Source organism: Psittacula echo, assembly GCF_963264785.1.
Source record: "Psittacula echo genome assembly, chromosome: 5".
Taxonomy (NCBI): Eukaryota; Metazoa; Chordata; class Aves; order Psittaciformes; family Psittacidae; genus Psittacula; species Psittacula echo.
In genome coordinates, this window is record NC_137739.1 from 16,150,489 (window position 1) to 16,166,144 (window position 15,656).

Here is a 15,656-nt window from a genome sequence, read left to right on the forward strand (position 1 = left end):
AGCCTTATATGTATATCTAGCCTCAAAATCAATGGCTAAGCGCATTTTTCTTTACCCTTCAGTTTTGATTGTCTTTCTGGTTCACACTAGTAGTGCTACAGGAAGGCCTGAGTTTATAAAGTGGATACATTTTCTTTTGCGGAGAGTGATTTACTTTCTGCTAACCTGTAAAAAGATGCTTAGAAGAGTACCTCGACTGCTTTAGTGTCCTTGTCCATGCCAGTGTTGAGAATATTACAACTTAATTTTCTTGTAATTAAGAAAATTATTTCTGGAGTAACCTTTGGGAATAGTGAAATAGAAGAAAAACTGGACAGGTGTTCTTTATGTTGTAGGACACTGTCAGAAACTCGTGATAGTTAAAACTGAGTACACTAAACAGCCTGGAAGAACTAAAATACCCCTGTTGTAATATCAATCCAAATAACACAAAGCTATTGTGTTAACATTATCAGGTAACCATATTTAAGAAGGCATAATAAACATTTGGGATTAGTAGTTTATGGGATGATGCTGTGATCAGTATTTTGCTTTTGAATTAGATCTTTATGCAAATTACTTGAACAAATTGAAATAGACTTGAGAAATATAGAAGCCTTTATGCACAGATTTGATTCTTTACATATTAAATCTGTAGATTTTAGTTTATGAAGCTTGTAAAGATAGTGTAACCTGCCACCTAAAGAGAAAGGAGTTTAAATTAAAAAGCTGCTGGTGCTTTAGCCTGTATGGTTTTTTAAGGTCAAGAGAAATACCATCCTTTCAAACCCTATCATATAGGAGTTGGCAAAAATAATTATTTTAGCTTCAAATGGCCTACATAAATGAGGGGATAATTGTTATCAATAGCTTTCAGCTTCCATTGGTCTGGAAACCAGATTACTGTAGTGACAGCAGTTACTCTTCACACTGAGACATGTAAAGCAGAAACTCCACATATTCTAGCAGACATTATAAATTATATCTACATTTCTCAGATTGTAGTGGACCCACAGTGACCACTTGATTTGAATGTGAAGGTGATGATAGAATTGATCAGCATAATTTCTTTTTCAGATAGGATTTATCACAGGCCTGTTTTTAGTAATACCAGTGTACACACATGCCAACTAGTAGATGCCAGTTGGGGGGTCAATTTTTCAATCATTAACCAAAATGGTTTCAGTTCTTTCTAGAGATGTGATCTGCACAAGTATAAACTGAAGCTTCTGAAACTGTCCCAATAATACACTAAATTTAAGCTTTTCAAGTTACTAAGTTGTATACTTCAAATGTGACTTCCCTCTAACAGTGACATTTCAGAGTTCTGAGAGGAAGCCTGCTGTGTGTGTTCTGGCTTCAGAGTTAATGCTGCCAAACTGTAATGAAAGGGAAAGTTAACAAAAAAATGTAGGGAAATGAGCAGCATTTTTTTTTTTCCTTAAACAAGATCTGAAAATTACTGTTTACCAGAAAAATAGAAAGGCTATCTGTTCTGTGTCTATGCAGAACTTGTAGCTTCTTGTTTCAGAAAAGCTAGGTATTATTTTTAAGTCATGGAAACGTGGAAGACTTGCCATGTCTTTCTTTCACATGTTCTTAGAAGCTTTGCCATTGTCTAACTAACATCTGCCATTTCACCTCAGTCAGAGCTTGGAGATGAGACTGTCTCACTTTTTCCTTACAGTGGTCAGGCCAAGGCTTGTATTTTTAAAGCTTTTTTTATTCTCTTTTTTTTTTATGCAGAATAACAAACCAGAATAAAACAACTCCATTTATTTCATCACTGAAAGAAAAATGAAGTACATGTCAAAAATTAGAGGTGTTAGATATTTAACTGAGCAAGACTTTTGCTCTGTTCAGTATGTCCTTGCAGATCAGATCACTATTTCCAGCATTTGGTCTGTTCAGCACCTCTAAGTAGCATCCAGGGCTTGTGTGATTTACATAGTTACCCTAAGGTCCCTAGTAAGGATGTTGCTTCTGGGGCTTTTTTGCAAGTATGCTCTGGGCTGCCAGCTAGCTTCCTGCTACACATAATTTTCTCTAGTTTGTGGTTTAGAAGCTTTCCCTAGCTGAGCATCCTCTCTTCCTCCTGGGGAGAAAAAAACCTATCTTCCTCCTTCCTCTAGAAGTTCTACCTGATCCTGGGGACAGCAGTCAGAACAAGGAAACCTTTTCCTTTGTGCTGTAGTCATGTTCTTCAAGCAAAACACAAACTACAACATGCAAACAGTAAGCTAAACAAATGAAAGTTATACTGTCTGTCACAAAAGTTTTTCCTGAAAGAAGCTGAACACAGTAGTTTATTACAAGGCAATTATTTAGAAACAGTGTTCTCAGTTGAAAGTGTTCTTTAAAGCAGCCCACTTTATGATTCTTTGGGTTGCTTCTAAAGTCTTAATGTCAAGATCTCTGAATATTAGGTGTTGATATTTAAATATAGTTTAGAGATTAAACTTTTATATGATTGGTGTGACTGATCGGATTTTGAAAATGTTTTCTATTTGAATAGACTTGTCACTAATATGAATAGAGGGAGGAAATTTAAAACTGAAAGAATCAAGCTTTGTTTTTTACAAATTTAGCCTTCAGAGGAAGGTACTACTTTTTTTCAGTAGTTATTTTGATCTCTTTCTTTGTGTCAGCAAAGTTATGGAACTTCCTGGCTTGCTATTCCACAGTGGTGGCCAGTATGTAGGTTAATGTTCACATAGGTTAATGATGAATGTAAAATCTCCAGTTTTAACTTCTTGCAGAGTAGAACTGATTAAAAACAGACTTTGCCTTAGGGTTGTTTGGCTCTTTCAGGCATAATGTGCTACGTTGTATGATAAACAACTCAATAATGCAAGCATTCCAGAGATACATTTCTGTAATCTTTATGCTTCATTGTATATACAGTATCTTTGAAAAATCATGCTCATGTGAACAGTCTGCTGTGAGTAATCCTTGATGAACACTTACAATGTATATTGTAATATCTTAACTCCTATGTGTGTAAATTAGATGCTATATATTGTGTAATATACTTTTGATTTGATTTGGAGTTTTTTGACCTGCTTTGTTTAGAGCAGCATCTCTTCCCTTCTATCTCCCCATCCCCACCTGTAAGACTCTCCCAAACTTTTAATGGTAACTTTATTTTGAATCTGTCTGGGTTGTTTGAATGTGGTGGTTTGTGGTGTGTTTTCTGTTTTGGTTTTGTTTTGTTTTGTTTTTTTTTTTTTTTTTTTTTATGTAGCTGAAGGCAGAGGGTGAAAGAGGTGTAGAGAAATGTTTTATTGAGCTGAATAGCATGTTAGTCTGTAGAAATATAAATGACTTTAGATTCTTATTTTCACATAAAGGGATTTCAGAAACCAAAATCTGTGGAAATAACTTGGTTCTGTGCTATATTTGTGGAAAATGTCTCACCAGGGAGCTAGGTTCTCTGACATGTCTTGCCAGAGAACTTGGTAATTTCTCTCTCGGCTTTTCTATATTAGTTTAATTTCTTTGCAAACCCACTGCAAAGGAACATCAGTGTGCTTTTCTGCCATTTGACCAATAACTTCTCAGTCATAGTGTAGGAGTAAACAATTACTGTCCTTGTGCTTTCAGCCACTTGTGGCCATACTGAGTGCTGAGCTGGCTTGGTGAACTGATCTGGGCTTAAAAAGATGCCTTTTTTCAGCTGTCTCTATGCAGTTCACAGCAACCCTGTGTTCATAACACTGCTATGAGAACTTGTTCTAGCTCAGTGCAGATGAAGAATGTTGACCACTTGAGAGTACGTACGCATTGCTGTGAAGTGACATGATCATAGTCTTGCTTTCCTCATGCTCCTTGACTTGCCACAGAAAAAGTTGTCTTCCGAGTGGCTGTCTTGCAGTACCTCAGAGTTCCTAGGATATTGCTGGATATAGAGAAACGGACCTCTGTCCTCTGACCATGTGAACTGGCTGGAGCTCTAACCAAAGTGGGAAATAACATTTCCTTAGCTTGGTCAGTATAACTGTTAAATAATTGTAAATTAATATAGTGTGAAAGAGTGTCATGCACCTTCATGAATCTGGCCAATTTAATATATACTAGGGTTCATCTTGTCATACAGAACAACTTGTTAGTGTAAATTTTCTGCAGAGAGATGAGGGGTCTTACAACTGTAATTATGCATTATGCTGCAGCTCAGTGTTTATAATCTATGTGATGTAAGTTAGTGCTACAAGAGGCAGTTACTGCTGTAACATACTTTAAGTGCACTTAATATTAAAATCAGTATTTATACCATCTGTTTAGGGAGTGTGTGTTTATGTATGTGCTGTTTAGAGACATAGTTATTTGACTGAAAAAATAAATGTAGGATTTGTCTCAGAGGATAAAACCCTGATCTTAATTAATCTCCAGTATATCCATTTTTTTTTTTTTTGGCATAAGTCTGTTCTTGCTATTGGTCACCGTATTGCTTTCCTCAGCATGGTAAAACTTGGGAGAGTGCTGCTTGACTAGTACTCTCCCCAGAAGTTTTTGTTGTATTTTTAGTAAGCTTCATCCTTATTTCTTATGAAAACCTAGGAAACTAATCATTTGAGTAAGAAGTAGCTGGTTCCAAGAATTCTGTGAAATCTGTTTCTTCAGATAGCTCAACTTAAACCGAAGTTGCCTTTTTGTTTTGTTTGTTAAACTTCTGTTATCCTACGTGGATGATGGAGAACTAGTGAAGACTGAAGTGCTTTTACTGACTAACTGGAATACTGTATATTTTGGCTGTGCTTAAGCTATGCTTATCACCTGCACTGGAGTCTGAAGGCAACTGTGGCTCCTACTAACCGTGACATTGACATTATTTCATATAAAGAAATGATCACAAATCATAGGTAATAAATGGAACTGAGCATCTTTTGACAGTCTGAAGTGAAGTCCAGCTTACTAGTGGAGCATATATCCCAGACCTGAAAGTTCTTTTCTGTCCAGCTAGGCACACTGTGATAGTGGTATGAGCCTGCCTGTCTCGCACCAGAGATGGAATATAGTGACATTCCTTCTGTTCTTGGAGCATGTGTCGCATACTCCCTCTTTGTCTTCTCCTTCCCTTTTATCTCGTGAAAGATACCCTTATGGCCTGATAGCTCTGTCTTCTGTTTGTTTTCTGGGTGGATGGCTTGTTTGTTTCTTTTTTGAGCAGTAGCATTGCATGTGCTGTCAGGATTACCGCAGATACGTAGCAGATGTTGAAGTTCGGATATTTTTTCTCTGTTTCCTGGTGGAAGCTGTGTTCTGAAGCTAGCTTTGTTCTCAAAATGTCACTCCTGTCCTGTTAAACAGATAGCTATAGTGAAACCAAGGCTATAGGAGTATGACACCTAAAGTTAAACGTAAGAAGAAACTCTGGCTCCTTTATAAAATATCTTCATAAAACTCGGTCTTATGCTGGAATTGTTGAAGTTTCTAAAGGTAATTGATGCTGATGTTTCTAATTTTTACTGATAAAATTCCTTTTAGGTTCTGCAGTGCTCAGGTGGACACAGTGCACATTATACCATATCTTCCCTGAGACTCAGGAAGAGAAGTTAGATGGGGCAGTGTATCATAACTAGTGCCAGTTCTCTGAAAACCCTCTGGCTCAAATGTGAACCTGTCATATAGTCCATTTGCTCCCCAATGTTTGTTATATTTTTTTTCTCCTGAGTATTTATAGTAAAGACAAGTTATCAACTGCATTCCAGTAGACTTTCCAGTGGTACAAGCAGCCGTAAGAACATATTACTTGAACTCTTAAAAACTAATAGTGAGTGTGGTATGACATAAAGACTCTTTAGGGAATTGCAGATCAGTCTGTACACTTAAAATGTTCTCATCCATCAGCTGTTTATATCAAATATTACGTAGTTTTATATTGTAACTGTAATAAGCATTTTAGAAGCTTCTTGAACTTTTTGTGGAAAAGTTATTTTAGTTCTCCCTTGAACACTGTGCAGAGCAAATGTTTTGTAGCAGCAATGTGGCATCTATACCTGTAAGTAGCCTAACATCCTGTCATCTTGTTTTGGAGGGAAATAGTTTTCAGAGCTGAATATGAGCTCTTATTGACAGCATTTCTTCAATGTGTCGATAAATTCAGTTACATATTAAAGGGCAAAAGACTCATCCTGGTTATCTCCACTGAGTTGTTGTGATGGGTTTCAAGATCCATTCTGCCTAAAGCATGATGCAGTGCTCAGAAAATGAGAAAGTGTACATGTGTTTAAAATGACAGCTATTGCACATTCCACACCCTGTAACTGGCTTTTACTATGCAGAGCTGCTGCTTTCTGAATGTTAATTTCCCCAGTTACTTTAATTGTTTTCAGTAGTAACAGTTGGGGTTCTTTGTTCTTGTTTTGTTGAATAAATAAAATTACTAGCATGATGTGAAGTAACTTTTTGAATCTGGATTGTTAGATAATGTATTGGACTTAATCGGAGCATCTGTATGTTTTAATACAGCTCAAGATATGGTTGGGATGAGTAATTCTGCTTCTTCAGAAGCAACATCTAGAAAACTATTAAAAAGACAATAAAGTAATAAAGGTAATAAAAGGTCTTTAGGCAGAAATTTGCTAATGGTCCTTTTCAATTTTTCTTCAGGCTATTTCTTATGAGAGTAATGGACATACCGTATCTCAATTTGGAAGGACCAGACTGTAAGTAGCTTATTTACTACTGGAAATATTTTTACGTTTCAGATTATTTCAGGTTACAGACCTGGGGCTGTAATAAGTTGCTAATACATTAAAATGAAACCATATTTTACTAATATAAAGGCCCTTACTGTTATGGGATGTTACACTGTGAGGGGAAGAACTTCAGATGAGTGTTACCAGTAACGTCTTGATATAGGAAAATGTAAAGTTCTGGAGGTCAGTCTAGCCCCTGACTAGATGAAAGCTTAATTTTGCACTGTGAAGTCAGATACACAAGTGTCTTTAAGTGATACCTATCTGGAAGCAATATTAATGTGAAGACATTTTCAACTCCATGCATCCGAAAAAGTCTGGAGGATGACCCCATATTAGATGCTAGTTTAATAGTAACAGAATGCAGTTCTAGAAAGATGTAATTAACCACTGGAGATGAAAAGGTGTGTTCTAAGGGCATATATTTAATTTTTAAATGTGGTTAGGTGATCAGATCACTGAGCTCTGGTTCTGCAGATCTGTTGGGATGGTTACCTAATTATGTTGTATACTTCTTTCCCCAACTGTTTGATACTGAGTGCAAGAATGGATAAATACTTTGGGTCATTGAGAGAATGCCAAAGCTACTAAGCTGTAAAGATGTTACTTCCACTTGCTAGCCAACTTACAGGATTGCTTTGATACTTTGCCAAGAAGAGTTGCCAAAAAAGACTCCGCCTCTGAAAGTCTGTTTCTTTCATCTGAAAGCCACTCCTTTAGAACAGACTGAATCTGATGTTACAGCAGAATCTGAGGCATGGAGGTTTCTAAGCTTCAAAATGGAAAGTGCATCTAGGGTGGCATGTTTGACTGGCTGCTTTAGAAATTTTTATTGCTCTTCTGAGAATTTAAATGCTGCTGTAGTACTGAATATGTGAAAGTGACTTTCATTGTAGTTTTTTGTTACAGTGTATGAAAAACTCTTAAAAAAAAAAAAATGAAATTGCTGCAGAAAATGGCTGCAAAGCAGGATATGAATCAAATATTTCTCACCTGAGTAGGCAGAAGGTATAAATGTTTAACAGAGGATTCAAAGTTGTATGAAGATAGTAAGAATAAACTGATACTGAAGGGTTTGGAGTAGTTTCTTCTCCCTAATCAATAGAAAAAGGCTGTTACAACATCTGAAACTGGTCTTGTTACAGTTCTTTGCTACTAGATTGAAAATGCTTATTTTGAATTGCTAGCTGTTCAATAGGTGATACATTAATGAATTGTTCACTGGCTTGTTAAGATAACTTGTGAGGTTTTGGTGTTTGTCTTGTATAGAGCCAAAAAAAGAAATCTGGTGCTTAGAAAATATTCTGTGCTTTTTGGTTTTGAAGTAGCAACTTTAAGGAACAAGACTTGACCTGTAGTTATGAAGGGATTGCTTGCTTTAGCTACTTGGGTCTCCATCCACTCTGATGCTCAGATGTTCATGCAAACCTGTAAGTTGTTATCAGGAAGTTTATGATAAATTCATGCTAGCCCATCTTGTTTTGAGCAAAACAAATTGATGCACTTAAAAGCAAGTCACAAGTGGCTGAAGGCTAGTAGCTGTAAGAGGCTGTGTAATCTGGAAAATACTGAATTCCTGTATTTTCCTGTATTTCCTATATTCCTGTCTACAATATAAATTTTATTTTAGCTGGTATGATCAGGCAGATGAAAAATTCACCCTTTTATAAGCTGCATGGGTTCTGCTGGCCAACTGATCAGACACCATGTTACAACTCACCACAGAGTCATGTTCTGGAGTTTTTTTGCAACTGAAAAACTAGGTTTTTATGTGGAGCAAGACAAGTACTTACTCTAAACAAAACTTAGGAAGCTTATTTTTCCCTGACTTCATTAATCATTCGGTATTTCAGTTATGAGATGCTGACTTACAATTAGTATTTTTATTGTTGGTACATGCATAATGGCACTTCTCTGAAGATTTATTTTAATACTGTAATTGAGTTCATGGTACAATCTTTGTTAGAAGATAGATGCATTTTGAAATCTCTGTCCTATTTTCATGACATGTTTTGGTTAGAAACTTGAGTTTTAGAAGGCTTGATGTCACTGTTGTGTTCTGTTGCGGTTATGTAAGATATTAAAAAATTATTTGGGAATAAAATGTCTGTTGAACCTTTGGGCAAGGGTGGGAAGCCTTAAAACCCAAGCACATAAAAAGCTGTTCTGTCTATTCAGGAAACATTGTAGCTGTTGAAAGCTACAGTTCTCAAGTTCATGCAAAAATGAAGTCTTAATTGTGTAATAGTTATGTCTAGAAACATAGATGCTTTCTACTATAAAGCACATACAGGCTGAGGACACTATTACTTACTGTAATTACTAGTCATAACTAAATTGTAGTAATTGCTTATGCTTCCCTGTATTTATGAAATTAACAATGCACAAGGCTGTCATCAGAAAACAGTGCAAAGTTGCATCTTAACCAAATGCAGCAAAAAGACAGCAGGTTTGTCCTTGTATAATGGAGTCAAATACACATGAAAGTCAGATGTAGCAAGTGGTTGATAGTCTGATTTTGGACATGTGCGCCATGAATGAGATCCACATTGAAAAACTCTCTTATTTTGATGCTGAAAGCTAAGGATAGCAGAAACCAGAAAAGTTTGTATCACAAAAGAATTCAGGAGGCTAACTCACTAAGATGAAAGTCAGTTCCTATGTATCTATACCCAAAGAAGAGAGAAGCTCTTCATGTGAGTGTTTCCATGTAGTCAAGTTAAAATCTGAACATACAAAGCTGGATGTAGTTAACCCTTGAGTTACCTTTACCAAACTGGAGCAGGAAATTCTAAAGTGGAGCACTCATCTTCAGTGTTTCAGCTTCTGTCTAATATAAAAATGTTAAATAGCTAGCGAAGATCTGTCATTGTGTCATGCATAAAAACTACATCTCTGGGGGTATCTGTGAAGAGGCTCAATTAGTGATATGTAAATAGCTTCATATGAAAATTGAAAATATTTCAATATCTTTGCACCTTGAACTATACTATTCCTCTTGTTTCTTTTTCAGATAGGGTAGGTTTTTCAGCCACATATACATTGTAGTGATTTCTTATGTACAGCCAGTCTTCACTGGATGAGGCCAAAGGTCTGTCTTATTGAGTAGCCTGTCCCTGATGATGAGATGATGACCAAAACCATGTGTAGGGGGAGGTGTGTAAAAGTAAGGCAGATGTGTAGTGATAGTGTCTGCTGTGCTCTTTACCTTGTCCAGTAGTTGGATTCTCTCTCAAATTCATAAAGCTCTGAATAACTTTCAGGGTACACTGAAGACTTCTTTTACACATCTTCTTTAGATGTTGGCCTTTATATGCTGTTTTTTTTCTTTGTGTAGTTTTTAATAAAAACTCCCCATCCGTCTGTCAGTATGTCTGTTCTAGCTTGTACCTCATATTGTATAAAAACTGAATTGAACATTGTTTCAGAGTAAGTCTTTTAATGACAGAAAAATGACAACATTGAATTATTGCTTAAAGATCTCCAAGGCTAGAGCTGGATCATAAAGAGGCTGTTGGGGTTTTCTTTGATTCTGTCCTTGAACTTGGTAATATAACTGTATGTAATGCTGTTTCAGTTTGTTATATGTATGAGCTTGTAGCATCTACTATGCCTATTTCATGCATAATTGCAGGCACATTTTTGTTGATGTCTGATGTAGTTTCATAGAGTTTCTGATGTAGTTTCATAGAGTCTGATGTAGTTTCGTAGCCTGTTTTCTTTAAAATAATAAAGTGGACCAAAAAAAAAGCTACATATTGGATAACTTTTTTAGGATATTCTGTAGGTATTAGTAGTGACTCTTGCTTTAACAAATGTTTTTTTGTTTCACAGTGCAGCCAAAACGAGATCATGTTCTTCATGTTACTTTTCCCAAAGAGTGGAAGACTAGTGACCTTTACCAGCTTTTCAGTGCCTTTGGTGAGTTTTGCAGTCTATCCTTCCTTACACTTTATTTTCTCCCTCTTTGTCATTAGCAAGTACCTCTGGTTTTGCTTGTGCATCTGTGGTTTCAGACTTATTCCTAGTATGGGTAATGATGCATCACCTTTTGTAAGTTTTGGATGGTGTCCTGGGGACTTTCTTTGTAATGCTGTGCGGAAAATACTTGCCTTACTTAACTGCTCTTTAGAAATCTTTTTATGTGATGCTTGTTGAATATCGTGGACCTTTAATAATTTTATTTACAACCTTTTCTGGGAGAAGGCAAGAGTTTGTATAGGTGAGTAAAGGGAATGGGGATTGGTGTGAAAGGCAGAGGCTTTAGGAATAAGGTTCATCCTGCAGTCTGGGTAAAGGCAGAAGCTAACTTACAAGTCTAGGCAAGCAAGCTTGAAAAATAGCCAGTTTGATTTCAAGATTGTGAAAACCATTCAAATCAAAAGAAACAAGAAAAAAAGCTATCTTATAGTTAGTAGTCCTGTTGTTCCTTTACTAAGTATTAGTATAGAATGTAAGGATATGAAGATCCTAATTAACTGTAAGTGATCTCCTAACTCTTGCAGCAGAAAATAGTGGTTATGCTTTGCATCCCTGGCTCAGAATAAGAATGATCTTTCATAGAGCCCTATGTTGGATGTTGTTTCCAAGATCTTTATTGCAGATTGGTTTCTAGTTTTTGATTCCTGCATAAGGTACTGCTTCAAAAGAGATTTGTTGGGCTTCCAAATAAGTCTAAATTATTTTTTTTTTCTGGGGTGCTTTTTTTTTTTTTTTTTTAAAAAGGTAACTTCTTTCCATTTCTGAAGCCACTTAATGTAAACCAAAAGTTATTAAAATATTTTTTTCATGATTTTCCAGAAATATTTGCTTGCAATACTTAAGTAGCTTACTGTTTTGTCTAATAGACATGTATATATCTTGCCTTCCTTAAATGCTGTAATAAGCATTTTAATGGGAAATTGCTTAAAAAAGCACAAATATTTATCAAATAGCTTTCCTGGGAGGGATCAGTTTCTTATTTTCTCATTTAAAAAAGTAAAATCTTTGCTTTATATTACTTAAGTCTTGGCAGCTCCCTATTCCTAAAAATTTTCTGCTTGGCAGTATAGTTTCCCCTTTTTCCTGCTCCCAGTCTTACTTAAAATTCCAGTACCAATTTTATCCACTGGAGTATAATTGCTGTAAAAACTGCATATTTTTACATGTGTTTTTAAGCAGATAAGTGACAGGTTGGTGTTCTCTATGATGAAATGGATTTTTTTTGGAGATAAGCAAGTGAAAGGGTGTCTGTTTAGCTAGTACTTGATCAGTGTACTGTTGTTGTTTCAAAGTAATGTGCCAGATTTCATGACTTAAGTCAGAGTTTATAGTGTGGCAAACAGATTCAGAGCAAACCTGAACCTAACCTCCATTGAAATAATCATTGTAGTATCTCTAAGGACCTCTAGTCACCAGTAAAAGGATGAAGTCCCTCAGTGTACTCAGTCTTGTCACTCCTGTGCTTGCTGTGGGTCACCATGCTGGTTTACAGGATAATACTGCTCTTCTCTTCTTCACCTGGAATTGTGACTTGGTAGTTTGTGCAGTTTTTGGACCTGTATAAAATTCACCCAATTCCTCCTGACTTTTTGAGCTGTACTGGAGCATGATGCCAGTATAATGCTGGGTAGGACTTAATATTCCTGATTGTAGAATGTTACTGAGATTATTCTAGAGTTGCCATTAGAGGGGTAAGAAAAAATTGGATATTGTTTCTATAGGCTTTTTAAAGTCTCAGATACGTAATTGTTCTTAATCAGCTCCTCCCGTTTGTGTGCAAGGCAAGCGCAGGTCACTAGCGCCAGGGGGCAGACTTACACATCCCAAAATACTCAGTTGTAACCTCCCATGAAGCTTCTCATGAAAGCAGTGAGACAGCTGAAGGGGCTGCGGTGTCAGACTGGTTTACCTTTGCTGCTCTAGAAGGGGTGTTCATGATTCTGAAGTCTTTTAGTGCTGCACACATACCAAGTGGACACCTGTTCATGCAAGATGTTTTTATAGTCTCATGGGTTAGTGTAGTTTCACTGTACAAGTACGTGCAGTGCTGTGCAGTGTCTTATAACACTTGCTTTAAATTCTTCAATTTATGTAGTTCATTTGGTCATGCTGATGTGAAGTACGAAGGTATTAAAATAGTATTTGCTGGAATACAGCTTTTGTGTATAGCCTTCACTTCTATATAAAAGAATGTTGGGTGACATGGTTTAGTGTGTGGTGTCCCTGCCCATGGCAGGGGGTTGGAACTAGATGATCTTAGGTCCTTTCCAACCCTAACTATTCTGTGATGTGTTTGATGGGCTTTGGTTGAAACAGCATACCGCCAAAGTATTATAAAAACTACTTCTTACAAAGTTTGAGTGACTCGTGTTAAAGCTATGCATTCCATTTTGTGAGGGTGTGAGAGAGAGGTGAACACTGATTTAGTTCATGGAGCCATAGTGATCTTGAAGATGCATGTATTACTTTTAAAATGTAACTAGTCCTTTCTGTGTTTAAATCTTGTTCTAGTAAGTCCAGGCTGCTATACAGGTGAGTTTTAGCTGAGTCTGAATACATTTTTGAGATCCACTTACACATTCCATACACTGACATCTTCTCCTGTTAACTGCTGCACCGCAAACTCACTGCTAATAAAAAAAAGTGGAGCTTGAAAAATGACCTTTTCAAAGGTGACAGTCTAGCTTAAAGAAAAGTTCTAGCACAAAATATAAACTTCAAGTGTTATTCTGAGTTCGTTTTCATATAGATGTGTGAGCTTTAACTGCTGAGTTTTTTGGGTTTGGGTTTTTTTTTGTCTGTATGTGTGTGGGGTGATGTGTGTGTTTTTTTGAGTTTTTTGTTGATTTTTTTGTTGTGCGGTTTTAAAACTTTAATCCTATTTTTCTCTACGCATTTCTGGCCTTTCCTCCTCATGCCAGTGTTTCCTTCAGCTGTTCTTGCTTTCTTTGTACCCTGTCTTCCTGCCAGAAAGGTGGAAGCTTTGTTAACCCTTATTAGTTATTCACTAGGAAAATGTCATGTTTAATATATGCTTCTAGCCTTACTAATAGAATAAAAGGTTCAGCTATATTCATTGTCTGATGCAGTGTGCAGAAACTGTTAGCAGTTCTATCAGAGTGTCAATGTGGTCAAGTATACTTTTTTTTTAATTCTAAAAAAAATGGAATATATAAGTAAACTTTTTTTGGTTAAATGAAAGCCTATAGTCCTATAATGTATCCTAAGTGCTTAATTTCCAGTAACAGTTGTTTAGGAAATGTATAAGAACAGAGCCAAAGTAAAAGAACTTTTCTGCATTCCAGCAGTCTGTAACCTGGGCACTCATGAGCTAGAGGTCACACTTGCCTTTTTTAGTTTGAGCCTTCCATGGCTTTCTGAGGATTGTGTGTCATTCTTTATCCCGTGTGTATTCTTGTCATCTGCAGCACTTGGTTGCAGTTCCCTACCTGCAATTAAGCATTATGCGATTTATTTTTTTTAAACTGGGTATTTTATGTTCCTTAGTTGTTTTATAATGAAATAGTGAATCCTTTCTGTACATCTTTCATGTAATTTCTATTCTTATATCTTCCCCTTAGATATTCCTTAGAACTCTCTTTTGAAGGCTAAGTCCCAGTTTACTTAGTCTCTGATATGGAAGTCATCTGTGCCTATTTGAGTGAGGATGTTTTATTTCACTTGATAATTCTTTACTTGACATCACCCCTTTTTTTAGCAAGGCACATTGCTTGACATTGCATGTAGTAGCAAACAGACAAGGGGTCATATGGGATAGCAGTGGTGTTCTTCAAAGTATTGAAGACATATTATCTATTCTAGAATTGTAGAGAGAGAAATCTTCAGTTTGTTTCTCTAGAGCTGGCATTCTCTTCCATTGCTGTATGTGATTGATTTGGATCAGCCTTGCAGTGTGCTGGCATGTGTTGATGTTGATTGCTAAATATTATATTTCAAGTGCAGATGCATTTGCTTTTCAGATCTTTATTGCCCTTTCACCATACTTTTGAAATGCACAATATTTACTGAATGCTTAGCAGTATTGCTGAATGATCTAATTTATTAATTGCATCTTCAATTCATTAATAATAATTAATGTTATGTAGTCTGAAAAGAGTATCTTGAAACGTGGAGAACTGCATAAGAGCATTTTTTTCAGTTTTCTTCAGAATGCAGCTTAGTGTCCACTCTTTAATGTTTGACTTGTTATTAAAATAACACATTTTAAATGTATGAACCTGGGTGTAAAGGTAACACATGTTGGCAGGTATTGAAACCCTTAATTATTTAAAATGCTGAAGTAATTTAGTGTTCAACAGCCTTTCTGCAGCAGTGAATAAGTATCTGATACTGAAATGATGTGCCATCAATGGGTTGGGTGTTTTCTTATTTCTTTTTAATTGGCACTTAGTGAAAATATGAGTGCTGAAGTCCATTTGGGCAGTAGCTGAACTCATGAAGGAGATTTTAGTTCATCATTGATCCTCTTTGATATTTTACACTAAGGGCACAATAGGAAAATTTTTTTCAGGAGAAGTTTTCTTTCTGCTCTTTTGGTCTGTTCATGGTGGGTATGGAAATAATTAACTGTATATATAGGAAAGATACAGAATCAGGACAGCACTTCCACATTGAAGAATTACATAAGTGCATGGTCTCAGATGTCTCTAGTGATTGCTTAGAAAATTTTGTCATTAGTAATGCAGAAAAGAAGGACTTGATACGCAAAGAAATTCAGAGCAAAAACTTGTCAATGCACTTGGAACAGTGTTGAATTGTTCAGTAATTTCTAATATTGAAAGGAAGCTCAGTGTTAGGTGTCCTACCAAATGCCCTGTGATTTTTGGGTTGCAGTCATAAATCACCTTGGGCTTCTCCTGTGTTGTGAAGTGTTAAGTGTCCTTCTAAAAGGCTGTTAATCTCTACAGCAAAGACCCTTACCCAAAAGACAGCAGAGATTTATGTTCTTCAAAGATTGAATTATTAGAAATTGAATTG

At 36.3% G+C, this 15,656-nt stretch overlaps 1 protein-coding gene across 18 annotated transcripts in view; it reads left to right on the plus strand.

Annotated features, from left to right (window-relative positions):
* The window catches only part of PARN (poly(A)-specific ribonuclease), a 134,226-nt gene that overhangs the window by 17,820 nt on the left and 100,750 nt on the right, over positions 1–15,656 (plus strand). For all 18 annotated transcript variants that reach the window (XR_013956930.1, XR_013956931.1, XR_013956932.1 and 15 more), the window contains 2 exons: positions 6,589–6,644; positions 10,512–10,598. Coding sequence is in view for 1 of the 18 variants with exons in the window: in XM_080618813.1 (XP_080474939.1) it covers positions 6,589–6,644; positions 10,512–10,598 (143 nt within the window). In the remaining 17 variants the exon portion in view is untranslated. The remainder of the gene's footprint in view (positions 1–6,588; positions 6,645–10,511; positions 10,599–15,656) is intronic.